A 26,104-nucleotide genomic window follows, 5' to 3' on the forward strand; every position below is an offset into this window, starting at 1 on the left:
AGCCCGTTTCGGGCATTTGCTCAACTCTGACAAATTTGTTAAGTAGCCTATCTTTGAATCCAGATCCTGTTTGGTAAGGATTGACAAATCTTAAAAGATAAGGATTTGTCATTATCTGTTTGATAAGGGGTCGTTCAAGTATTACGTAAGCAAATGTTTAGCCATTTTTGACCCCCTCCCCCTCCCTCTTCAGCTAAAGCCAGCAAAATGCTGACCCCCCCCCCCCCCCTGTCAGCAAAATTTCGTCATCAGCTCTGCCCCTCTGAATTCTAACTCATATTTTCATAAATGGTGGTTGATGACGTAAGCATTATCCAAACCCCCCCCCTCCCCCCTTGTCATCAAAACTCAGCAAATTTGGAAACCCCTCCCCCCATCGATGATGACGTAATACTTGAACGGCCCCTAAGATTTGTCACTGATTTGTTATGATATAAGCAAAATTTAGCGAAGTTTGTTCTAAAATTGTAGACTTGTATGGAGAGCATATATACACAGATATTCACGCAGAGAAAAAAAAGTTTATATTTGTCAGTGCTAAAATGAGATGCCTTTAAGGAAGCGAGATATCTTTTCAATGCCGCTTAAAGGGTTAAAGCGAAATCATAATTTTTGCTCAAACGCTTCCATTGCACTAAACCCAGAGGACTGTACAAATGGCGGTCAATGCCTTATCCCAAACGAAAAAAGACGAATGAGACAAACGGAAAATCTATAAAGGTTTTATTACGTTACATGTGCATAAATTAAAACATCGATAACAACTTGAATGTTTTTGACAAAAGCATCGAAGGATAAAAAAAAAATAGAACAATAAAAAATTTTCCGATTATAATAATAATGAAAGTGAACATAATACACGGTAAAATCTGGAATAAAGGTTACTGCGTGTGTGTGCGATGAAGAACCGGAGCGCGGAAATATTTACAAAGGAGGGACGAAAAACTTTTAAAACAAAGGACGACACATTTTGGCATCCAAATATACAGGGTGCATAGCAAACAGGGCGTATGGCATTTCACTGGCGAACAGTTGATCCTCCTAGAAGTATACTTCCAGTTAGGAAAAAGTTTCCAAATAACGTGTATTACCTCAGATGTGTCCTTCATGTTTTAAGGGGTTTTGTATGGTTATATATTCAAATTAAAAAAAATTAACTTTTTATATAGTCCCCGTGTGCCCCAAAACCTAGTTAAAGTTGTGGCCGTCTCTTTTGATGCCAACAAAAAAAAAATTCCACTTTTCTAAGTGCAATATTCACTGAGGTATTTGAAAAAGGACGGAAATTTGAGGGAAAAAATAGCGTTATATGCGGGCAAAACGGTTTTTCCGCATTTAGAGACATATCTGAGTACTACACGTTATTTGGAAACTTTTTCTAACTGGAAATATACCTCATGGAGGATCAACGGTTCGCTAATAAAATGCCATACGCCCTATATGCTATGCACACCCTGTATAATTGTCGTCGACGAGTAGAAAACGAAACGGGATTCTGTTCTCTCCAGATCATCGTTCGTCGAAGGTAGCCAGTCTCACACAGACACGAGCGAAATGTATGAATTTACGACTATGGTGTTCCCAAGTGCGTTGTCGCGTTTCCAGGAGAAAGATAGGTGGCTAAAAAAGGGTATCGTATGCAAACTGTACTTTTGATTGCACACTGCATCGTTCAGCTCACACGACATCAACAGCTGTAGAATTTTTCGTCGGTGTGTTACAGTAAGGGCCGTATTCACCGACATGGTTTAAACTGTAGTCACAATTTTTGGATAAGAGTTCAACATAGATTGGTCGAAAACCTTAATTTAACCAATCCGTGTTGATCTCTCATCAAAAAATTGTGACTATAGTTTAAACCATGTCGGTGAATACCGCCCTAAAGATCATAGATAAAACATTCTCAAAATCAAGAACTTAGCTGAAACCCGCATCCCTAAATCGAAGGCCCTCGGTGCATTTTATGGCACGAGAGTTCTTTAAAGACACCGAAAAAAACAACAACAAAAAACTAGCGATTAAGTACCGTAGCATACGACTGCCCCCCCCCCCCTCCCAACTCTTAGGCTGCTCCTTCTCCTAAACTATTAAGCTGTGGTTATAGTGGAGCGAAGAGATGTTCCAAGAATCGCGACCATGAAGAAAAATATGCATGGGGTGGAGGAAGAGAGCACATAGTTAAAGATCCAAAAGCAGAATATGCCGAAATGTGGAACAACCAGTGCTGTTGCAGAACAATCTGGAAGAATTTTAAGAGAAGTGCTCGCTATTTTTTTACCGCAGAACATTTTGTCAGCCGAGGGCTCGTTGCAGAACAACGCAAAACATTCTGATTTTGGGGTTAAAGAGGATAGAGAAGATGGTCGCAGGGGTTCTGAAATGTAAGGGTGTGATGATGATGATGATGATGTCTTCGCAGAAGAGGGAGAGAAAAAAAAGGGGAGAAACGGGTTAATAAGCAGATAGTGAAAATCCCCACCTCGAGGTGAAAACAAACTCCGTTGTTCGAATCCCGCACCTCGTTGAGTGCCTCTTTCCCTTCCTCTCGAGAGTATGTGAGGTGTAGAACAAAACAATACAATTGTTTTTTTCATCACTGGTCGCTATTATGAGCTCCCACAGCTCGTGGTTGCCTCACTGTGTTCGTCCTTAGACTGTATCAAGAGCGTCGCGAAGTGAGATTCGGAAATTCCCGTGAACAAAAAGATGGTCCAGAGTTTTCTCCTCTTCGAATTGGAGGAAGGGGGGTTGACGCACGTACGTTTCAAAAAGAGCCTCATTCACAATAGAGAACAAAAACTTTGCCGTTTCATTTTGCCAAATTCGACATAGGCGTACGCAGAATTTTCTCTGGAGGGGGGTTCAATTTTTTTTCTTCTCAAGGGGGGGGGGGTTACGTTTTTCCCTGCAAAATATTATAATCTCGGCTGGGCGGATTAGAACCCCAAAACCCCCCTTTGCGTACGCCAATGAAATTCGAACGCAAGGAGATTCTTGTGATTCGAAAGCCCACGAATATTGGGCGTGGTCGCAAGGTGTTCTACAGGGATGATACTTAAAGCTTTGCTGTGGATGGGAAGGGGGGTCTCCCAGGATGAGTTGATTGAATGTGGAAAGATTAATATCGGAATTTGAATACTAATCTGTCTCGTGTATCCTACAGCTTACGGTTAGTGCCGTCTTAAAGCATGGGCATGACCCGGGGACCGTAAGAGAAGAAAATCCTCAGAAAAATGAGTAGTTGAATTTTCCGAGAATTTTTTTACCAGGTAGGGCCTCAGAAAAATCACTTGGCCTGGGGCCCCATGATGCTACGGCTTCTCGATCGTCCATAACCCCGGTTTACGGATGAGACCGTACGGTGAGCAGCATCATGGTCCTCGGAGACTGGTCACCTCGATCCTGTTTCGTAGAAGAAAAAAAAACCGCGTTCTCGCGCTTTACAAAATACACGCCGGGAATAACGCGCGCACACACATGCACACATTTAAACGAACACAATTACGCAACGTTGTCGTATTTGACGCATACTTTTCTTTTGTTTGAGCAAATATAAAGAGTGGCACTGCACGGACAGGAAAAGAAAAAAAAAAACTACATAAAAAAACCAACGTTTTCTTTTTTCTTTCAAAATATGCTCATTATAATAAGATCAAATATGTATGCCTTTGTATATATATATATTTATTTATTTATATTTATACGTCTATCCATGCTTGCTTATAAATAAAAACTTTTTTTTTGTGCATTTAATTTAGCACGTTTGGCAACATATCATTGGATTGTGCGTCGGCCGGTCCAATTTACTTACAATATAAGGTCTCGCTCTCCTCCCCTTTCTGTTTTGTATATTGAAAATATGCATATACACTCACATACAATTGCATGTAATACAAGAGCTGTCCGTTGTATTGGTGGTGTTATTGCTTGCTTAAACACTTTTAAGAAGAACAAAAAAAAAATAGAAAGAAACACATTTTTTTGACTATAAGGTAGATTTCTTTTCCCGATGCGATTACGACAAAACACGACGACGTTCTTTCTTGAGCACTCACTCACTCACTCACTCACCAATAATCTCTGCATGCACTGTGTTTATTATGTATTCATATGGTATGGTAATCGGCGGCAGGAGAATGAATGATCGTCATAGTTTTATAGTGGAACGGAATCGAGTTCGTGGACGGCGACGATGATTTCGTGTTCTTTACTCCCCCCCTGTTTGAAGAATGAATCCTGAGCAACAACGATCTCTCTCTCTCTCTCTCGCGGGTGGATTATTTATTAAGGAGTCAGTATTTTCTTGGGGTGGTCCTCTTTCTTAGTCTGCGCGTCGATGACGACGAGGTTGTTGACATCCGCGTTCACCTGCTGCTGGCCGTAGCTGCTGGACATTTGCTTGTCGAGGAACTTTACCGATTCGGTAATGTAGTTCTGACATGCCGAAAGCGCGGCGATGATGGCTTGAGAGCCGAAACCGTGAGTGATGAGCGAGAAATGAGTAAGGTTTCGTTGGATGTGAGCCGGGAGTGTCGGCGTCAGCCTCATGTTGCACAACGGCGAGCGATCCTGGCCCAAAAAGTCTGTGAACTCCTTCAGGATCTCCCTGCAAAGGATAAAATAATTAATTTTCAAATCACCAAGACAATTATATTAACGCCAGAACAAGGAAAAAATAAATCTATGTATAAAAAAATTGGCTGCGTCTGTCAGTCAGCTAATGGTTATCGCATCAACAACCTCATACCGCAAAGAAAAGAAAAAGAATGTATATATCTTGATTATAGGTGGAGTGACCAAACGTCCCGGCCAATTTTTGAGTTTTTCCAGAAGAGCATGAAGATAAAACGTGATCTTACCACCAGGTACAGCTTAAGCTAAGGTGTAAGGGATGTGTTGCATCCAGGCGGCAGATTATAAGGGGCAGCAGCTTAGGCTTTAGTTATACATCAACAGTTTTAAAAACTTCCAATTGTAAAAACTCATACGGCATCACGCTTTTGAGCTATCGGAGTCTACCCCGGCGACGGAGATGTTAAGAGGGAACAGAGATAGAGCCTGGACCCGTATAACCATAAACAAGAATGGACTCAGTCTCAAGGGCAAAAGTACATTTTGGTGCATCACTACTTTTGGTGGTAATAGCACCAGCACTATAAACAAATATAGTAAATGATTGCCGAAGGTAATTCAGTGATTTTCAGGGTGATATTGGGGCGCCAATTCCGAATCTAGCATTGGCTTTGCCGAATCGGCTCTAGTTTTTGCGATAATGCATACTCTCAACAATGGGATTTATATGCTGCGCTTATGTATTGCTATTGAAATTTAATTTTCCCTTTACCTCAAAAACTAAAGCCAATCTGACCAAATCAATGCCAGATTCAGAATCAGCAGTTCCCCCCTCCCCCAATATAACCTTAAACCATTAACATTTCCTTAAGAACATGGAAAAAGTTTTTTTTTGTTGAGCAGTGTAATATTTACAAAAACAAAAGAACCAGAAGCCAATTCAGCTTTTTCTTCGTCATATTCGCATTCAGCGCATTGAATTAATTAGGAAATGGCTATTTTTCATCTTGGAAGCAGAAAATTTGCGAAATTTTGTAGACCAGTGTTACCATAATAAGTTATGAAAATGCCGTTTATTCTCGATTTCAGTAACGGCTTTAGTTAAGATTACGAATTCAAGTAAGCATCGTTAAAAAAAACAAAAATCGGGACAAATGTATTAAACATTTCGGGACAACTAAAAATACGGAAATGTCCCGTAATACGGGACCCAAGTGGGCCATCGAATTGTTTCAGATATTTTACTGGTCCTTGGGTTCAGAAAGGTTGAGAGAAACGTTGGTCTTATATTCAGCAAAAAAAAGGGGGGGGGGCGTTCAAGGGGGGATGCCCTCCCCTCAGTTTGTCTGCTAAATTCTGTCATCACTGCCCCCTACCTCCTAACTCATATTGGGATCAGAAACGTACGCGGGGCGGCAGACGATCAAACATTTATTTTTTTTGATGCAAAAAATATTTAGAAATAATAAAATTTTGTGTTACAAAATTTTACATTTTATTATAACCAATTTCAATGCAATTTGAAGAGTAAGGACTCAAAATTTCTTTATCAGAAATTCATTGCCATCTCCCCTTTAAACCAGGGTGCATCGCGGCACCCTGGTGCGAATCAAACCTTTGCCAGGGGCGCCGCGGTGAAGCGTCGTCCCTGACATCTGGTTTTTCGAAGAGATTCTTTGTTAAACTGCTCTAGGAGCCGCGAGAGTAAGCGTTGGTTAGGGAAAGGGGCACCGTGGATTGGAAATAATTTGGGAACCCCTGCTCCATGGCCCGTGGACCAAGCGTGGCCCTCGGGGTTATCTGATGTGGCCCGCCACCTCAAATCTAATTTTGTAAACATGGACTAAAAAAAGCGGTGCATTGACAGATCGTTCAAGTGACCCGCGACACAGTTCTAGAAGACTTAAGGGGTTCGCGACACATTTCCAGATCACTATAGTGGCTCTGCAGAGGACATCAATGGGGAGAATGTTACTTCAGGTGCCCACAAACTAGCGAAAGGTTTTTCATTCAGTGAAGATGCTATTAAGAATCTTTCATATTTTTTTTTATAAAGGGTGGTTGATGATGTGAGATCCCACCGCCCCCCCCCCACTTCCATGAAAAGTCAGCAAACCCTCAACCCCCACTATCGATTTTGACATAATACTTGAATGACCCCCAAGCTGAAAACTCTTTTCACTCGTTTCGTCAGCGCCCTCTCACGGAGAAGGCAATAACTTGTAACGAGTAGTGACGTAGTATATTTTGTATATCCACCGTCTGATGGCGCTGCCATCTTCAACTTTTCCATCGTAGTCATTGACCGTGACCCGGAACTGATGAAGCCAGTGATGACCCCCCCCCCCCGCCCTTCCTCACACACACTCACTTCCCTTCTCTCCGTCGTACACTTCTACTACGTACATATATATATATTATGTACTACTTACTATACGTAATCGGAATGCGTGTGTTCTCGGGAACCGCTGAATTTTCGTTTTCGCGAAAAACGAACGACGCGAGAGCGATTTCCGCAAAAGTGCCGTCGCTTTCCTAATTCTGGAAAGGAGTGAAATTGCTCTTCAATTTTTTTTTTTTTTTCGGATAACACTGAGCACAACGATTTGCTTTTTTTTTGTTTTTGGGTTCAGCTCTCGTTAAGTAATAGGACAATTTCAACAGCCACCCCATTCCACCCCCTTCCTTCATTCCCTGGAGAGGCCCATGGGCAGAGGCGTATTTACTGTTTTTCCATCTGTGGGCTACACAAATTTTGCCGCCTTTCTTTCCTTTAAATTTGCCGCCCTAGGAAACAAACAGATAGAGGACTCGCGCTTGGTCCGTTCAGCCCATCCCCCCTTATAAATACGCCTCTATCTCCAAGTCACTCTTTTTGGTGACACCCAAGCTTTTACACTTTCCTGGTGTCATTTTTCTATCATTATTTGGTCGTACTCCAAGCCCCTCTTTTGATCATTCAAAAGCCTACACGCTGTTTTTTGGTCGCTCACATGCTTACACACGCTATAGGTTACCCTTTTCGTTACTCACATGCTTACACACGGTATAGGTCACTCTTTTCGTTACTCACATGCTTGTGCACTCTCTTGGTCACTGGCCGTTAATTAACTTCGCTCTCTAAGTCACTCTTAGACACCCTTTTGGTCGCTCCCCCATTTGTTCGTTCACTCTCTAGATCACTCTTTTGGTCACTCCCATGCTTGCACCCTTTCTTGGTCGCTCACTGATCTAGTCCCCTCTTTGCTTAAGGCAGAGGTGTGAACTTGTGGTTTTTGCCACCTGTAACCTATAAAAATTTTGTCACCCTTTTCTCAAGGAAGGCGGAGGGCGGGGGCGACTCGTGCGGTCAAAAAATTAAAAATATTAATGTCAATGTAAAAAAATTAAAAAATATCGAAAAAAAAATGTCTTCATATACATACATGTTATTTATTTTCACTGATTTCTGTTGGTTTAAATGCTTTTTGAATGTTGGTAACACAAAATTTCTCTCTGAAGGAAATTTCTTGTCCCTCCTCTTCCTTCCAAAGGTCGATCCCTGAGTCTTCTCCCCCGCGTCCAGGGCAGAATTCGCACCCGGCCCTACAAGACTGATTTTTCTTGTGAGGCTCACTTCCTCTTTCAGTGAATTAATTTGTATGATGAATTTTAGGTGGAAAAAAAAGAAAGTTTTATTCTTCGTTACCAAGAGTCTCGTCAGGTGCCCCCTCTTGGGGGGGGGGGAAACATTCTGTTGGGCTGCTTGGCTGTCGCGTTGGTTATAGCCATGCTTTTTAACCTTTTTTTTTTTGCCCATAGCCCCCATTGGGCCATATTTTCTTCTCGTGGCTAATGTCTTATTATCCAGAGCCATAAGAAGACAGTATTATAGGGGTGCCATTTGCCATCATCGAAAATTGATGGCAGATGTCAGTATTACACACACACACAGAGCAACAGCCCTACACAACAGTACAGGTATTCATTCATTACACTTTACTCACTATGAGTTGAGAAAAAACTTATTGATTAAAAAAATTGATTGCAGATGGCAGCGCTACACATAACAAGCATTACACAGAAACAAACTTCCCGGGAGGTTCACTATACGTACACACACATTCCAACACGTACCAATTCATTAGAAGTTCCACAGACGAATATGGACGAGGTGCATGTGTGGTTTAATAGTAGTACAGTGCCATAGGGGTGGTTTAAGCGAGGGTGTAAGGGTTGCAGTGCGCTCAGGAGGCAGGTTGTAAGGATCAATAAGATCTGTAACGTGGATTGAGTTATCTGGCATATACCGACCGAAAAAGAAATCTATAATATTATCCAAAACCCCGATAACTATGAACGGATTTTTTTTTCTTTTTTGATATTGGTTCGTTCCGTTCTTTGCGAAAGGGGCCATTCAAGTATTACGTAAGCAGATTTTCAGCCATTTTTGACCCCCCCACCCTTGTCAGTAAAAGTAAGCAAAACACTGACCCCCCTCCCCCATCAGCAAAATTTCGGATTCCCCGTCAGCAGCTTAGAATATTTCATATCTTCAAAAAGGAGTGTTTGATGACGTAAGTAACCATCAAACCCTCCCCCCCTTCCTTCCTTGTCATCAAAATTCAGCAAATCTGAAACCCCTTCCCCCCATTGCTGGCGTAATACTTGAATGACCCCAAATTGATAACAATACTTGAATGAAAACATTTTCCTTGATTTTAATAAACAGCGTCGACTACACATATATATGTATAAAGAAAACGGTAGTAAAGTGCCTTAACGGCGGTAAACCGGGGTTGTGGAAGGTTCAAAAGAAAAAAAAAAGTATGTAGATGAAACATGTGCGGGGGGGGGGGGGGGAGGGATAAATGGGATGGACATGATTACCTTGTTTCCAGAAGCTCCTGTTTTCTTTTGTACAGAACGGACGGGTCCGTATAGTTCCTGGAGAGGTATTCGGCAACTTGTCTGGACGGGAATTCCGTGTCGCAAACGTAGCCGAAGTCTCTGGCCAAGTGGATGGCTTCTCCTGTTACAAAAACAAAAACAACTCGGTCTCAATACATGGGGGAAGTTCCTCGTGACATCTTCGATTCGTATCACATTTCGTTAAATGACAAATATTTTGTTGCTGTGACGGAAAAGATGTATTCAACGGTGCACTTCACTTTTAAAACAGCGTAACCGTCAGAAATTTACTCGGTTTTTTGCTTTTTTTCCCCAGAGTCATCACGACTACAATGGGAAATAATCAGGGATAAGTAAATTTTGCAAAAAAAAAAAATTTTTAAATCAGAAATTTCGCATTTATTAATATAACATAAGCGGTGGATAAAAAATACGGTTGCGAAATCCTTAAAATTTGGTTCATTCACGTCTTTTTATACATTTTCATCTCTGTTATAACATACCCTGCTTAAAACATACACCGTGGATATAACAAACCAAAAAAAAATGGGCTTAACCAAAAAAAATAATCCAGATATAATACTGCAAAAAAAAACCCCCAGAAAAATATAGTCAAAAACAACATCTTATGGACAACATTCCTTGTACACGGGTGATATTTTAGATCTAAATGTTTTCAATAAACGCGAAAATACATGGATGGAATAGTTACACTTCCTAATCAACAGTTAGCACTGAATATTATTATTGACAAACTTCAGCGCCATCTGTCGATAATACATGTAACTATTTCGGCGACAAAATTTTTGACATTTAATAAAATCCTGTCTTCCTGTATAATGCTAATATGCTTTTCGAATTATGGAATCTTTACTTGTTTTTATAACTTTGCGATCTTTTTATTGGTGGTCTCAATTCAAGTTGAGACTGGTGGCTAATTCAAGTGTATTATTAATTGGTGAATTCATGAACATCAGTGGAATTATTTTTTCTGAATTTTTTAATTGTACAATACCGTCAACTTCAAAGGGAAAAACCATTAACATTTCAAAAAATATCTGCATGTTGTTGTATATATATATTATCTCATTTTCTAAATAAATTTCCAAAATTTCCGGATGCCAATCAAAAACTATATTCATGCTATATTTCAATTATGTGAGGTATAAGCTTATTTTTTCCACGACATTCTCAATAATGCATATATGTCATTGCTACGTAATCTAATTTCAACACCTCCCTATAACATACACGTTGGTTATTCCATACACTTCTCGAATCACCTAGGGCTATGTTATAACCGAACTCGACTGTATTTACATCTAACACAACGCCAAAGGGAGAAAAAAGTGATGCTAGTGGTTTGTCCCCTTTCAAGCACGCTCGCAAGTACTGAACAAAATTACGACTTTTTACTTCAAAAAGTGTAAATTACCTAGATTTCACGAAAACGTTGTAAAAAATCAGTTTCAGCATTTATTCGTCAAAGTTGGCAAATTTCGCATTTATCGCGGTTATTTCGTAAATACGAAATTTACGTATCCCTAAAAATAATATCTACGTAATAGCGTAGTGTAATATCGTGTGCAAAGGCTCGTTGAACGGGGGCGAATCACCGAGGGTATATGCTTATAATATGCAAGAAGAAAACTTTCTTGTTACTGATACTCGCAAAGCTGTCCTTTATTTTGAAATTTAACGGGATAGTGCAACACCACCTATAGAAAAAGGCCTCCGCACGAAGCTTGTGACGTCAATAAAGAAGGCCATTTCTCCGATTGCCATTGAATATACTGCAAAAAAAGGTAAAGATATAGTATGCGTTGGCCTGCTGTATCCAATGGCAATAGGTGAAATGACAGTTTTGGTCGTTTTTATAACGTTCGGGGTTTTAAAAAACTTTCCTCCAAATTTCGGGCCGCGTTTCTGGAAAGAAGTAAACGTTTTTCCATAGAAACGTAGGGGAAATCACGTTTTGGCTAACGAACGTGTTTCCGGAACGAATCATTTTCGTTACACGAGGTATCATTGTATATTGTTTATTGTTTTAATATATATTTTTTTTTTACATAAATACAAGATGAAACAAAAAAATCAGCCAAGGGGTCTAGAGACCCATACTGGATGATACATCGCAAATTTATAATAAATAATAAGGAACACAGTTACTTATTAGTAAACAACACACACGCACGCACACACACACACACACAGTATTTTTGGCAAAAATCAATGTAACGTTGCAATGCACAAAGTCAAATAGATTCATAGTTTATCTGATTGAGGAGCATAAGGCAAATCAAAAGAAACTCTCAATGTCACCGATTGAAAAAAGATATTGCTTCATGTGTCTTTTGTAAGGTAACAAGTTAGTAATGTTAAGGATAGCGGGTGGTGAAGAGTTGCAAAATTTCGGGACGAGGTAAAGCTCTTCTTCGCGCAAAAAACGCTTCTTCAGAAGAGTTTTGTGGATAAGTGGTAGAGAGTATATATTGTTCAATCTATTTGAGAAACGGGAACTGTTCAGAGGTAAAGCAAACTGTCGTTTAAAAATAATTATAGTAGATTTGTAGAAATAAAGCTGACGTAAGGGAAGGATTCCAAGACTGTGAAAAAAGTTGTTTTGAAGGAGTCAAATAGTCACTTGTGATGGAGAGTCTTATTGCTCTTTTTTGGAGTTTCATTATTGGTGGAAGATTTGAAATGAACTCACCACCCCGTGTGATGAACATGGAAAAAACCCGGGCAGCGCCGGATATTATAGCTAGTCTATGCTGTATATATAAAATTGATTTTCTGTCTGTGTGTGTATGATATATTGATATATATATATGATATGATATAACTGGTACTCTATACCAGTGGTTCTCAACTGGGGGCCATATGAGCCCCCTAGTGGTACTGGGATATTTCAGGGGGGCCACGAAAGAAAATAGAGAGAGGGGCCATGACAGGTGGTTTGGAGGGCTGCAGAGAGCTGAGAAGAAAAATTAAGGTGTGAAGAAATAAAGCTTTTATATTAGTGACTATACATTTACAGAATTCCACAAAACCAATCATAAAACCAGGGCCGTCTTAGGGCATGGACCCACCCTACATTTTGCCCACCCTACACCTCACCGCCTACATTTTGCAGTAGGTTCCCTAGGATGGGGTTTTCGTATTCCCCCGTCCGTCTACATGGACCCTCATAGGCGGAGATAGACTTGGAAGTCTGAGGGGCACGATGATGATGTCAATTCATCTATACATACATGCATTAGATCAGTCAACTTCACCTTTGATGCCCGTATATATCCCACCCCCCCCCCCGTATCTCTGCCCATGAGATCCCTCCTCTATATTAAATTTATTGAAAAACAAAAAAATGATGAAAACCATATCAGGCCCCGGGCTGCAGCTCTGTCAGTCCCACTCTTGTGAGGGGGTCATGCCCGAGGGTCTCATGTCCATAAGTGACCCCACCTTATGGTATTTTGTATAGTACAATAAATTTTAAAAATAAGTAGGAAATATGCAATTTATTTCCAGCTAAGTATGGGACTACCATAGCATCACTTTGCTTAGGGGGACCCATGATGTTGAGACGCTCCTGAATAGAACTCAGACAATTGGGGAGTTCAATAAATTTTAGTCCAGTGTGCCTGGAGGCCAATCTTATTTGCAAAATTTTCGTTCAGTATAAATTCACTGAAAAAATCAATTCAATACGTATAAAAGATCTTGCTTCTAGATGGTTGAAAACTCTGGGTAAGACAGGGAAGCCACGAGAAAAAAATATGGTTCAAAGGGGGCCATGGGCAAAAAAGGTTAAGAAACACTTGCTCTATACCAGTGTTTCCCAAAGTGGGCAATATCGCCCCCGGTGGGCGATGTAAGGGTCCAAGGGGGGCGATAGAACCTACTGATTCAACATAGGATCCTATGGGTTTACTTGAGTTTGGGGGGCGATGAGAGGAAAAAATTTTTGATGAAGGGGGCGATGGAACAAAATGTTTGGGAGACTATGTTCTATACCAATCTACAATTTTAGATCGATTGTCGCCAAATTTTGCATATATATCAAATGGGACCCGACTTGAACGATAGGCTACTTTAAAAGTTTTTCAGGGCAGAGCAAACGCCCGAAATGGGCAAAAAAACTGTTGGGCAACAATGGTTCCTGAGTCTCAACAATCACTTTCGGAAAGTTTACTTTGGTTACCGTGGTTCCCTAGCAATGCGTTTCAGATGTGTATGCCTTTACAATGGTTTGCCACTTCTTTAATGCTGTTAGTATATGTATAATAGCTTATGCCTTTATAATAGTTTGCCACATTTTCAATCCTTCCAGTAATCAGCTAGTTTCTTTCATAAAACTTGAAAAATTCAGCCAATAACCGCATCGGTTACATTCGAGCAAATGTAATAAAATTGGCTTATTGGTTGTTTTTTAAAAGTTTTAGAAAAGATCGTTTATAAAGCTTTTATAGTGTAATCCCGGCCTTAGAAACAGTAGCATTACATTTTTCACTTCGAAATTTCGAATTAGAAGTTTATGAATGTCATTTTTCGTTTCATCACGAAATTATAAAGTTGTTAAAAGGGATGGTTTCCTTTTTTTTTGTTGGAAATTCTTTATGCACTAGAAGTGAGGATTCTTGAAATTGCAGAATTTACGTATACTTTACATGACATGCAGGGCCATCTTAAAACGTGAGTCCCACCCAGACACGGCACGGGCACCTCATTTTCATAGAGTCTTCCACGGTAAGATCTAGCGCAAGAATTTATGACAATAAATATGCAAATTTAGAGGTAGCGCGACGGAAATGTTAAAAATAATGTTATGAAAACGATAAAAATGTTAGTTCCTGTGCGTAGAATGCTTTTTGTTCTCTTATTAGATCAGCTGATACCGAGAACCAAATCGGCGAGTCTTTCGTAGTTCATTATAAAGGGGTTTGAGTATAAATAATAGTTGCTAGTGAAAACAAAATTAAAGTTATATATATAAATTTAAGGAGGGAAGGAAGGAAAACTCAGGATTTTTTTTGTTTTTGTTTTTTAGCTTAGGGATTAACGTTTCCCGGGTTTCTCCTCAATCCCGGGAAAGAGGGAATTAGTGCTTAATCCCAGGATTCGGTTATTTTAAACATATGAGCAATTTGGTATTCCATCCAAGTGGGATCCTCGGTTAAGTGGTTATACATCTTTTCCTCTGAAGACGACACCCATTGTGTATTTGCCTTATTCGTTGTTGACTTGTTCCTGGGCTAAGTTGATCCACTCTTCCATGTAAGCAATGGAAGTAAATTTAGCGGTTATTTAATAACTGATAAAGTATTAATATTAAATGTAAAGTTTATTAACTAATATCATTGATAATTATGTGTTTAATTAATTTATTAAAAAATTTAGTAAACCAATACATTGATTTGTAGAAGTGATTCGTTTCCTTTGCAGAGCAAAAGTTCGACTCCAAAACAGGCCAATGTGTCTAGATGGTGGTGAATGTATCTCGCGGATTGCCAATAGCGCTTTAAGCCTAAAATACAAGTTAGTAATGGGTGATAAATTATAATCAGAAACTATATCACACTGTAATACTCTCATTAATTAGTTATCGCAGCCCGAACTATTCCACAGTGTTTTTGGAACAAATGTAATTTTGTGAAAAAATTGCTTCAGAAAAATTAACCGAACTACAGAAACAAAAAAAATTTTTTTTTTTCCATTTCGGAATAATATCGGTGTTTGTAGACTAATCCTTCAAAAAAGTATTTGAGTAATTTTTATTTTTGAAAAATATGTTTCATTGAATTCGTTTTGAAACAGAGATTTTTCGTTGCAAAAAAAACAAAAAAAAAATACACCTTCTAGTTCTACACTTACAGCAGCTTCTCAGTGGTGGACTACCAGTTAACCCTATAAGCAGCAAAGCAGAAAGCATTAAAATCTCCCCCCCCCCCACCCCATGGGAAATGCCATATCTTTTTTAATGGAGTAGGCTTTTTTCTTCCGCTTTTCAACAGGTGCAAAGATATATAGCAGTATAGAAACAAAAAATGTTCTACTGAGAAATCAACTTCACAAAATATACTGGAAATTTTTCCACATTGCAAAATGTCTGAGCTTGTTAATGCTAAAATAATAGGCAAGAGATTGACGAGATATCTCGTCAATGCCACCTAAAGGGTTCAATGCACTGTGTGTAATTCATTAATTTAATAATTTATCTTATCAATATGATTAATTTTATTCAAAATTAATTGATTGCAGCTTCTAAAATGTGGGATTCCAGTGATAAAAATTTCTTAGGCATGGTAAATCAGCCAGAAATGTGATATAGTTCAACCTTATTCTTCTCCCGGGATCCCGGGAAATGAGTTCAGATTCTCGGTTGCAGGATCTCGGGAAAGATACCCTAGTTGAGCTCTTTTATGAGATATACAGGATTCAGGTCGGGATTACACTATAAAAGTATGATAAAAGCTCTTTTATAAAACTTGAGAAATCCAACCAATAAGCATATCGGTTACATTCGAGAAAATGCAACTAATGATCTTATTGGCTGCCTTTTCAAGTTTTATAAAAGAACTTTTATTGTGTAATCCCGACCTTAGTCAAATGCCTTTCAATTTGGCATGCTGGTGAAGTTGGGGGTATGTGTGTTCGGGGTATTCGTTCCGCATGTTAGGGGTAATGAAAGAACCCTTTGGGTTTTGTGTTTAGTTTTGACCAACATGATAAAATAGATGGTCTCACCTTCTACTAGAGACGTCAGGAGGGTAACGTTGGCGGCCTTCCGACGTCCTGCCGGCAAGTTCAGACCTATCTTGTCGAGTTTCTCCCTCAAAGATCGTCCTCCGTTCTTCGACTTTGCCCTGTTCCAAGCATTTGTATACAGAATTAGTAAAGCATCGAAAAAAAGCTCATCACAATAATAATAGTAATAACCATGTACAAAAACGAAAATATTTTTTTCTTCGCGACGCTATGTCTGATCTGACAACAGCAAAAGCGTCGTTTAACATAACCAACTATCATATTATGAAACATCGTGATTCCCTGTGGTCAATTGATTTGACATCTGTCCCAGGCCATTAAAGCCAGGTAATAGTAGAATCACTAGAAAGCGAAACCATGCATAACTCTGACAACATAAATACGTTACGATCACGCATACACCCAGAAGACACATTCCGGCATGTACCAATTCACATGGAAAGATTCTCCAAGGAATGTTGACGCATGTACGGTCAAGTAGTAGTAGTAACAAGGCTTCGCTTTGTGTTCGGTCTTAGCTAGATGCAGTGCCGTCTTAACGCACGTCCCGGGGACCTAAAGTGAAGCGGGTAGCCTTATGAAACTTACATCTGGTTGCAGTTTTTGGGAGTAAGCATGTTAATTTATAGATAGGTACTGCCAAGGGAAGCCTAAGAAAAATTATTTTGCTCAAGAGTCTATCATGCTTTTAAAACGGCCCTGGCTGTACATTATCCTGAATCGTTCATACGGTTTGGCTACGTATCGAGTTGAATACACAGTCATTGTCCTAGAACTAGAGCCATTTCTTGATATGAGAATTGTAGGCCTCTCTCTGACAGCCGCAGCTCCCTATTCCATAAAGAAAGTGTGAACGAGGTGCATGTACGGTGTAGTAGTATAAGTAGCCGCAGTTCCCTTGCCCTAATGACAGTATACTCGCTTCACCTCCATGGCAATATCGGTTGTCAGTACAGCCTAACATATGTAAGTCGACTATCTTACGGTGCAAAATTCTGGTCTACCAAGGTAGTTTATACGGCTCGGCTACATTGATGGTCAACTTACGAAGGTGTAGTCCCGTGTAACCCTGTAGGGTTTCCTTGAAAAACTGTCGAACTTAGAAACGGAGCAGGTCTCGCTGTATGTCCGATCACATTGCCATCTTAATTCCTTCGACTACAACGAATGAGTATGTCAAAATCCTAACGAATGAGTATATCAACATACTAGGCTCGGTACAACGCCCCCGGGAACGCTGCGTCAGAAGTATCCAATACGGGAATATATTCCCGACGCACGCAATTACAAGAGTGAATTGAATTTATTAGGTGCGTTGAAGTTATAGATAAGTAAAGATTAACCTTCGTAAAACCCCTCCGAGCAGCGATGCGTTCAAGCATTCGGGGGGCGAGAGCCGCCTTTGCACTTCACCGACGGTCACTTTGTACTTGGACGTTGAGCTGAGCAGAGACAGTCTTCCTGGAACGGAGCAGAAGACGTCCGCCTGAGACGCCACTCCAGATATCATCAGGTCTTTGTGGTGCTCGCTGTTTCTCTGTTTCATACCTTCAACATATAATTACACCATTAACAGAGGCACAAAAAAACCAACGACAATAAGAAACAAATACCAATATCACCGACTACACTGGACAACAATGAAAATGTGTCCGGCATGAAAATATACAATTCCGAATGGTTTTTGAACACAAATATCACCATGAAAAAATTCTATTGGCTCTTGTTTTTGAGATATGTTAACAGTTGAAAGTGCTTTACGAGCGTGATTGCAAGGTGAAAAAGTGTTAAGGACCATAGAACAACTTTACCAGGGAAAATGACCAACTTCGATGCTGGCTGACCACTGTTGGACAACTGTAAGCAGAGATGTTCCTTATGTCCAATGCAAAACGAAGTAACGTGTCGGACGCCGATAAATAAACTATTGTGCCAAAATGCATTTGTTCTTTGTATATGTACAAACTTGGTGTTGCGTTTATATGTATTTATGCTTTAAAGTATAATAATGTGTTGTATCTCTATTATATTGATGTTTTTTTTCTTCTTTTTTTCAGCGTTGTTCTTTCTGTACACTTCTATTTTGTTTTCTATATACTTATGCTGTGTTTCAATGTATTGTGTTATTATCCGTATATTAAATGTGCAATTCAAGAGGGAAACGGTAGCCAATCCAGCTTTTTTATGGTCAAATTCGTGTTCAAGCCCACGAAATACATAAGAAATTACTATTTTTGTTTCGGACGCAGAAACTTTGTCAAAATTTGTTGTCTAGTGCTTGTTGTTTAATTAAATTTTTAATTGGGTAGCTGCATTTTAGTAATGTTTGGCATTCATACTTGTTATGAGCATCTTTTTCTCAGCCACCTCGTTCGGCATTTTGCCTGCTGTGGCCTTGTATTAATATCGCTTCCTGGTGGTGGGAAGGATGACTATATAATAGCTGTCACAATGTTACTTCTGCTAGGGTGGGTTTTTCAAAACTGATCACTTTAAAGATCGTGTATTTTTCAAACAACTGGCAAACAACCACGAGACATTACGGTCATAAGCGCGTGACTCTCTTCTCCTTCCTCCCCCCCGGGTCTTTTGAGCGAATAAATTTACATATTTGAAAAACCTATAATATTCTCTCTCGCTTATTTTCACTGTCTACTAAATTTATCGTTAAAAATTGAGAGCACGTACAATAAGACTGAGCTCCTAGGCTACAGCACTTTTAGGATATGTGTGTTAAATTATTTTTTTGGTAATTTTACATTTCTCTCTTTGACGTTTTCTGAATGGCAACACAAATTTTATCTTGGATAGATATGTTGAAAAAAAATTTCTGTTCTGTCTTCTAAAGAAGATTAAACGCGAATTACAGCGTCGAAATCTGCCTTTGGAATTAAGGTTCCGTTTCTTATGGGAAAGCCTCCAATCAGCTGGGAAAGGATAGCATAGGAGGTGCTTGCAGTTCGGGATCCCACCAGTACATGCTCGACGTGTGGCCCGACGTGTGAGTCTAATGTGGAGAATCAATCATCAACAATAAATAATGGCAGCCAACAGAATCTTTATAGCAGTGATTTCCCAAACGGGCCATAAAACGTTTAGGTTTAAAGTTATTTTGAAACTAGGAGACGATGATTTCAATCGATTTATCGCGATGCAGACACGCCGCCTGGAGATGGTGCACGAAAATATAATTAATAAAACGCTATATATTTTTTTTGTACCAGAAAATAAATCCCTCTTCGTGAGAATAAGTTTTTCGCAAACCGCATTTCAACTTTTATGAATTTTTAAACTATTTACGAATTTATGGGACACCCTGTGTTATATTGATTGAACGTCGTTTTTATTAGTCATTTTCATGCGCATGAATAATTGTGGAACGAATCATCCGAGTCATATATCATTATGCTCGTAAACCGAAGTTCCACTGTACCATAATACTTGAGGGTGAAGCGAACATGAAATGCTTTTTGGGGATCTCCACGTTGTCAATCAACCCAGGGGTGGAAAGGTTTCTGAACCTGCGGTGAGTTGGCTTATACACTGGGTTTTTTTTCCGTGTTATAAACACTGTAAAGCGGAATCACGTCTTGTTTTAGAATTGGCTTGCAACGTAAAAGACAAATGGAAATATAAGAAATGCTATAATTGGTAGAAAACACACAAAAAGTGTTTCACTCTTGAGAGATGATTCGAAGATGAGAGAGAGAGAGAGGATCGAGCGGCTTCTCACCTTTTCGGATGACGCTGTTGTGTTCCGTCACGAAGAGGCTCTCGTCGACTGCCGACGACTGAAACAACAAAAACAAATACATTCGTCATATAACACGCAGTAACATCATATAATTATGTATACAGATATAACTCGTAATTGGTAGGCATCGAGGAAAACGTGGGATACGATGCCACTACTATACTCTCAACCATGAACAACTTCGTAAACATTTCTTTGCTGAATTTCTTACGAATTGGTGCAATGTAGGAATGTGTTGCGTATGTATATGCATGGCCCTAATACGTTCATGTTCGACCAATGACACGCGGGCCAAGTGTGGGTCCCCGGTGTCAACTGATGTGGCCCGTGGCTTCAAACCTAATTTGTAAAAATGAACTAAGCGGCACATTTCCAGCTTACTTAACGGGATTATTTGCAGATCACTTAAGTTACCCGTGGCACAGTTCCAAATCACTCAAGTGGCCCGCGGCACATTTGCATATCACTTAAGTGACCCGTGGCATAGTTCCAGATTACTAGAGTGCTTCGTTGCACGTTTACAGATCAATTAAGTGACCAGCGAGACAGTTCCAGAGCACTCTACTTTTACAAAACTTTTATAGTGTATAATCCCGGCCTAAAAAATTTACACTGTAAAAGTTTTAGAAAGTTCTTTATAGAACGTGAAAAATGCAACCAATAAACGCAAAGGTTGTATTTGCTTGAATGCAACCAATTGGTTGAGTTTTTACGTTTTACAAAAGAACTTTTATAAAAGGATTTAACGCATTAACCAAAAAACCACGATAACAAAATTAATCATTCCGATAGTTATTTTCGTCGCCCACTAACTACTGATATCCGACAGTTTTTTGTAATTTCGGGCCCAGCTCCAACGAACCTTTGAAGTAGCCCATCGTTCAAGTCGGGTGCCGTTTAATGCAAAGTTTGCCGGAGATCGGTTTAAAATCACGGTTTAGATTTGTATAGAGAACACATAGAAAATAAATTTAATATAAATTAAGGCTGGTCCTATTAATCGATTAATCGGGTAGGCTAATCGATCAATTGTTAATCGCAGTTGAAAATTTTTTAGCTGGGTTAATCAACTCTGTCAATTCGATTAAAATTTTTATTAAAAGTTTGTGAATTAACTTGATTATTGCTTGGGAAAACCGATTAGATGTCTTATAAACCATGTTCTATACAGAAAATTTTTGATAAGTGACTATATCAAAAAATATTTGAATCAATATTTTGATCAAATTCGGTTTAACGAAAACTGATGATTTCAATTTTAAAATTGAATTTGATTGGAGTTTTAGAAGACAAGGACAAAATTTATCGTCTCCATTATGGATTCACTACGGACAGTAGTTTTTCCGTGTTCTTGGACGCATCATCAGCTCATCTCCTCACAAGTGCCACGCACGCACGCACACGCAACATAATCGAAAGTAGTTTCGAAATCCTATATATCAATAACTAAAAATAACCCTTTAAGAAAAAATGAAAACGACAAGATCCAAGTGAAGAAATTACAAATTTGGGCAATTAATATGTTCAATGTTCTTGCTTGAGGCAGAGCAGCCTTAATTTCTTGACCTATTACTATATTTGTTTGCATCTACCGAATGGGTGTGTGAAATGAATAAATTATATTTTTATAGCATCTATTATTATTATTATTATATGATCATAAAAAATATTCGATTAAAATTCGATTAATCGATTGAAAAATTTTAATTAACAATTTAAAAATGTTAATCGTTTTCCCAGTCCTAATATAAATGTAGATTTAAAAATGCAATACGCGAGTTTTTTTTGCCACGGGGTGCTGCTCCTAAAAGGCCGAGAATGATGGTGTATGTGTGCTTTAGTGTTTTGAGTGGCTTTTGGCTAGATTATCTTCACGTTTCGAGCAGTAGCTTAAGGTAATGGAAAAAAGTTTAAGGACAACCGGAAAATCGTCGTGTCTTGAAAACTTGTGATTTTAGATGCATGAAAATTTTAGAGCAATAATTGTAAGTAGAATTTAGCATTTTAACACTGGAAATAGTTTCGGTGGGTGTCGCTTTTTATCCGGAAAAAAATTGTTGAAATTGCAGTCTAAGTCAAAACCTGGAAAAAAGTATAAGGACACGCGTGTTTTCTGACGTCGAAGAAAGAAATTATAATTTTTCTCATGTTGGCGTGTTTTGATCAGTCATGTACTGCGTGTGTGTAATCGATTTTTTTCCCCTTCTGAAAGTGAAGATGTCAAAGACAACATGTGTTGGATATTCAAGGAGCAAAAAACACTTATTCTCAGAGAAAAATTGATGCCTGGTCATGAAATGTGTCGAGGACGATTAAAAGAGAGATTGTATTTGTATTTGAAGACTGTTGGTTACACAGTTTCATAAATGGCCGCGACAATTAAAGCTTACACAAGAGAGCTTTTCCCTTACGATACGTCAGAAAAAGACGATTATTCACAGATTTTACGGGGAAATAAAATCTCTCTGATCAATTTCAGAGGAATGAAACTTACCTTCACACGTCGAACTGCCACTAATGTGATTGAAACAAATTCAAATGTCTGGTGTGCAAAACCGATATGCAACCCCCCCCCCCCCTGAAACAGCATGGACAAAAGCGACGTGAATTGGCCAAAAAAGCGGGTCTCGTTCTATATTAAGTGGGACGAAGATGTTCTCTTTGATGAAAAGCAATTCAGATTGACTTAATAGTATTAAATATTACTGACCTACGCGCAATGAAAGAGATGTGGACTGGTATGTTACAGGTCCGTCAATGTGTCATCGGTGTCAATTCCGCACTCGAAAAATCTGTAGTTTGTCAAATGAGGAAACATTTTGCCGTGAAAGAGAGCATATACAAATAAAAGAGAAAAATAGGAAAATTATGGTGGGTGACCATATGACCCATATTTTCGAGACATTCCCGTATTTTCCTCTAATTTCGGCCCTACCGACTTTTTTTTTATAACAATTTCCCCGTATTTTCAACGAAGTCCACTCTTGTATTTTTATTCTTAACTGAAATCAAGCTGATTATTATGACTATGAATTATTCTCATCAAACATATTTGTCATGTTAAATGTTTTTTTTTTCTTTCCGTGGAATTCATTCTGATCAACTGATTTGCAGTGGCACGTCATTTCACTCCAATTTTTGGCGATTTTTTTGGAGATTCAGTAAAAAATTGGAAACTTTGCTCAGTTTTGGTATCATATTTGGCGGCAAATTGGCAATTTCCTGTATTTTTCTCGAGAGAACGTGATCACCGAGATTGCAAGCACTGAGGGATTTTCTTTGGAGATTTTTAATTTTTGCGAAACAATTTGAGGATTTTTAGGGATTTTTCTATAAATCGGAAGAATCTTATTTTCGGCCGGAAAATTTTGATAATGCTAAGAAATCGGAAGCATTGGCACCTATGCAATGCCAGTGTAGTTATTACTCTAAAAGAGTTTTATACATCTAACAGTACAAACACACGTTTTCAGTTTTCGGTTTCTATACGGTTTTTTTCATTGTTGATGTGAAATAGGTTTTTGTCTAATCGATTGTAATTGATCGTATCCGAATCAGAGTTTAATTTTGTTTAAAATGGTTTATTTGACAAGTTACAAGTTTTTTTATACAAGTTGTACACAGTTTGTATAAGTCGACCCTCCCGGCACATCGGTCCGCATGCGCACCTGGATCATCAAATCATTCGAATATATGCCAGACTCAGAGGCGTACGCAGGGAGGGACATAGGGATTGGGGGCGGGGGTTGCCCGTGCCCCAAGACGATCACAAATTTGTAATATTTTTTAAATACAGTATCTTCGTGAAATAACTGAAGTTTTGAAAGAAAATACTTTTACTTATGCCCAGTCAATTTCTGTTAATTGAAAATGCGTTTTTGAAGGTTAGTTTCCGAAAATTATCAGGGAGAAATTCCCTGCGCCCTCCCAAAACTGGTACGCCCCCTGGAAATGTCCACCCTGCGTACACGCCTTATGGAAAGAATACGCGTGGATCCAGCTTTGGAGAAGTTTATCCCTTTCGATGTCCTTCCTGTTCGCCAGACCCTTCATGAGAGAAATTGCTTCCACGGATCTTTCCCGGATTGATCATTTGACTAATTTTGGCCAATGATGGTGAATAAGATCGGACCACGTGGAATGTAAGGGGGATGACACAAAACGTGGCGCTGATGAGCTCGATTCGTGTAACGAATGACGCGTAATCGGATTTCCGCGGCTTCGATGAGTCGAGCGGTGGCCGATGAGGATAATTAAGGCCATGGAACAAAACGGAGTGAGAGACGTCCTCACACTGAGGAGTTGGTTCCTAGAATTGCGTAGAGTATGTTATATTATTTCTGCCGGGGGACGGACGGATGGATTCTCTCTCTCTCGCGCGCGTGCACACACACACACACACAACATCCTCTTCTGCCCAAGGGGTACCCGAGGCTAACAAGTTTGAGGCCGCCGGTGCAGGAATTCCAGTGAAGACGTTTACCCCGAAGGGGGGCCACGAAAAAAGGCTGCCACCTGGTCGTTGGTGGCGGTGGTTGCTGCCGGACAGAGGAGGGGCCTCCTCGGAGGTTTACGAGAACGATGAGAGTTGGCTCAAACACAACCTATTCTAAACTGGTTCTCGAAGAAGCGAGAGGAAGAAGAACCGAATTTCTCTCTCAACCCTTTGTGCAAAAGAATTAAAACAAAATGAGCTCAAAAAGAAGAAACAAAAACCACTTCATCTCTTTCTTGCTCCTCATATGAGAGGCGCGCACCTGGACCTGATCCTTCATAACAGCTGTCACTAAGATTACAGGGAAATAATCCACCGGAGATGGTAACCATTTTGAGCGGGGGGAGGGGGCAAATTAGAAAAGAAAACGTATTCCTTCCATTGCATTTCCATGTTGTTCATCCGGTCATCATCTCGCTAAATAACTCTGGTAGCGTCGATACATAAATCGAGTTCGAAGAAAATCTCGATTCCGTGGTGCAAAATACTCCCCAAAATACCTCCAAAAGTAACCAGTTCAAACCACTGAACGGCTAGGAGCCCACACTTCGAAAAACATTGTCGCAGATAAAACCCAGGAACGAATAGACTTACTTACTTATTGGCTTAACTGTCGCAGCAGAGGTGATTTGTGAAACCAATAGAGCAGCGGTTGTCAACCGCGGCCACTCGAGGATAATAACATAAATCAATAAATTTGATTAAAAAAAAAAGAAAAAAGAAGTGGCCTAAAGGGTACCGCCATATAAATAATATACTAAACAGGGTTCCGCCATAGAAATTATACACTGAAAAGGGCTCCGCGAGTCAGAGAAGGTTGAGAACCGCTGCAATAGAGCATGCTGCTTGCTGCTGCTCCCTTTGGACCATATTCCCTTCTCGTGGCATCTGCCATTTTTGCTTGCAACATGCAGGGCCGTCTTAAGAGTGTCACGGGGACCCCCTAGGCCAAGTGATTTTTCTAAGGTCCCCGCCTGGCAAATCTACTTGCTTACTCCCGAAAATTTCTACAGGATTTCATTTTTTGCCCTGATGGGATCACGCGTTAAAAGACGGCATTGCCAACGCGAAGACTATTGGCAACACTTCTTCGAACACGAAACACGTATAACTCTGACATAATATTCCGCGCATGCACACATGCACATGCAACACTTTCCGGCGTGCAATAATTCGTTGAAAATCCCTCGGTGTAATGTTTACGAAGTGCTTGTAAGGTTCGGTAGTATGTATGTAGAGTGGTTCCCAACTCTTCGAGGTACGAATGCAAGCGGATTTCCACGTTAAAAAGTCTCGCCGCACATAGCAACAGGGCTACAACTATAAAATCTTCAAACATTCCACTTCACTCATAGTTCAAAAATATGTGGTAGATGGCAGCACGATAACAAGCATTACACAGCAACAAGCTTCACGTTAGGTTAATAACACACACATGCACATCCCAACATGTACCAATTCGTTAGAAATTCCGCAGAGGAATATGGACGAGGTACATGTGTGGTTTAGTAGCATGTATGTAGAGTCAACTAATGATTCTATTTCCATCCAAAGTGACCGGCTGGAGGGAATTAACCGGGATTACAATATGAGAAGTGATGCCCTATTTTGCACATGCGTACTCC

General features: G+C 39.6%; 1 protein-coding gene across 7 annotated transcripts in view; it reads right to left on the bottom strand.

The window, feature by feature from the left end:
- Nucleotides 1-708: 708 nt before the first annotated feature.
- Nucleotides 709-26,104, bottom strand: part of LOC149064613 (transcription factor AP-2-epsilon-like) — a 117,132-nt gene continuing 91,736 nt past the window's right edge. For 6 of the 7 annotated variants that reach the window (XM_089254602.1, XM_089254601.1, XM_089254604.1 and 3 more), the window contains 5 exons: nt 19,964-20,021; nt 17,574-17,778; nt 16,210-16,328; nt 9,442-9,583; nt 709-4,606 (listed from right to left, as the gene is read on the bottom strand). In XM_089254602.1, coding sequence (XP_089110728.1) covers nt 4,285-4,606; nt 9,442-9,583; nt 16,210-16,328; nt 17,574-17,778; nt 19,964-20,021 — 846 coding nt within the window. In that variant the 3' untranslated portion in view covers nt 709-4,284. Of the gene's footprint in view, nt 4,607-9,437; nt 9,584-16,209; nt 16,329-17,573; nt 17,779-19,963; nt 20,022-26,104 lie in introns of those variants that run through there. The other variant, XM_089254605.1, reaches the window with a different exon arrangement.

Source organism: Pholcus phalangioides, unplaced genomic scaffold (assembly GCF_987345545.1).
Source record: "Pholcus phalangioides strain wild (caught in Gottingen) unplaced genomic scaffold, Ppha-v1.0 ptg000042l_1, whole genome shotgun sequence".
NCBI classification, from domain to species: domain Eukaryota; kingdom Metazoa; phylum Arthropoda; class Arachnida; order Araneae; family Pholcidae; genus Pholcus; species Pholcus phalangioides.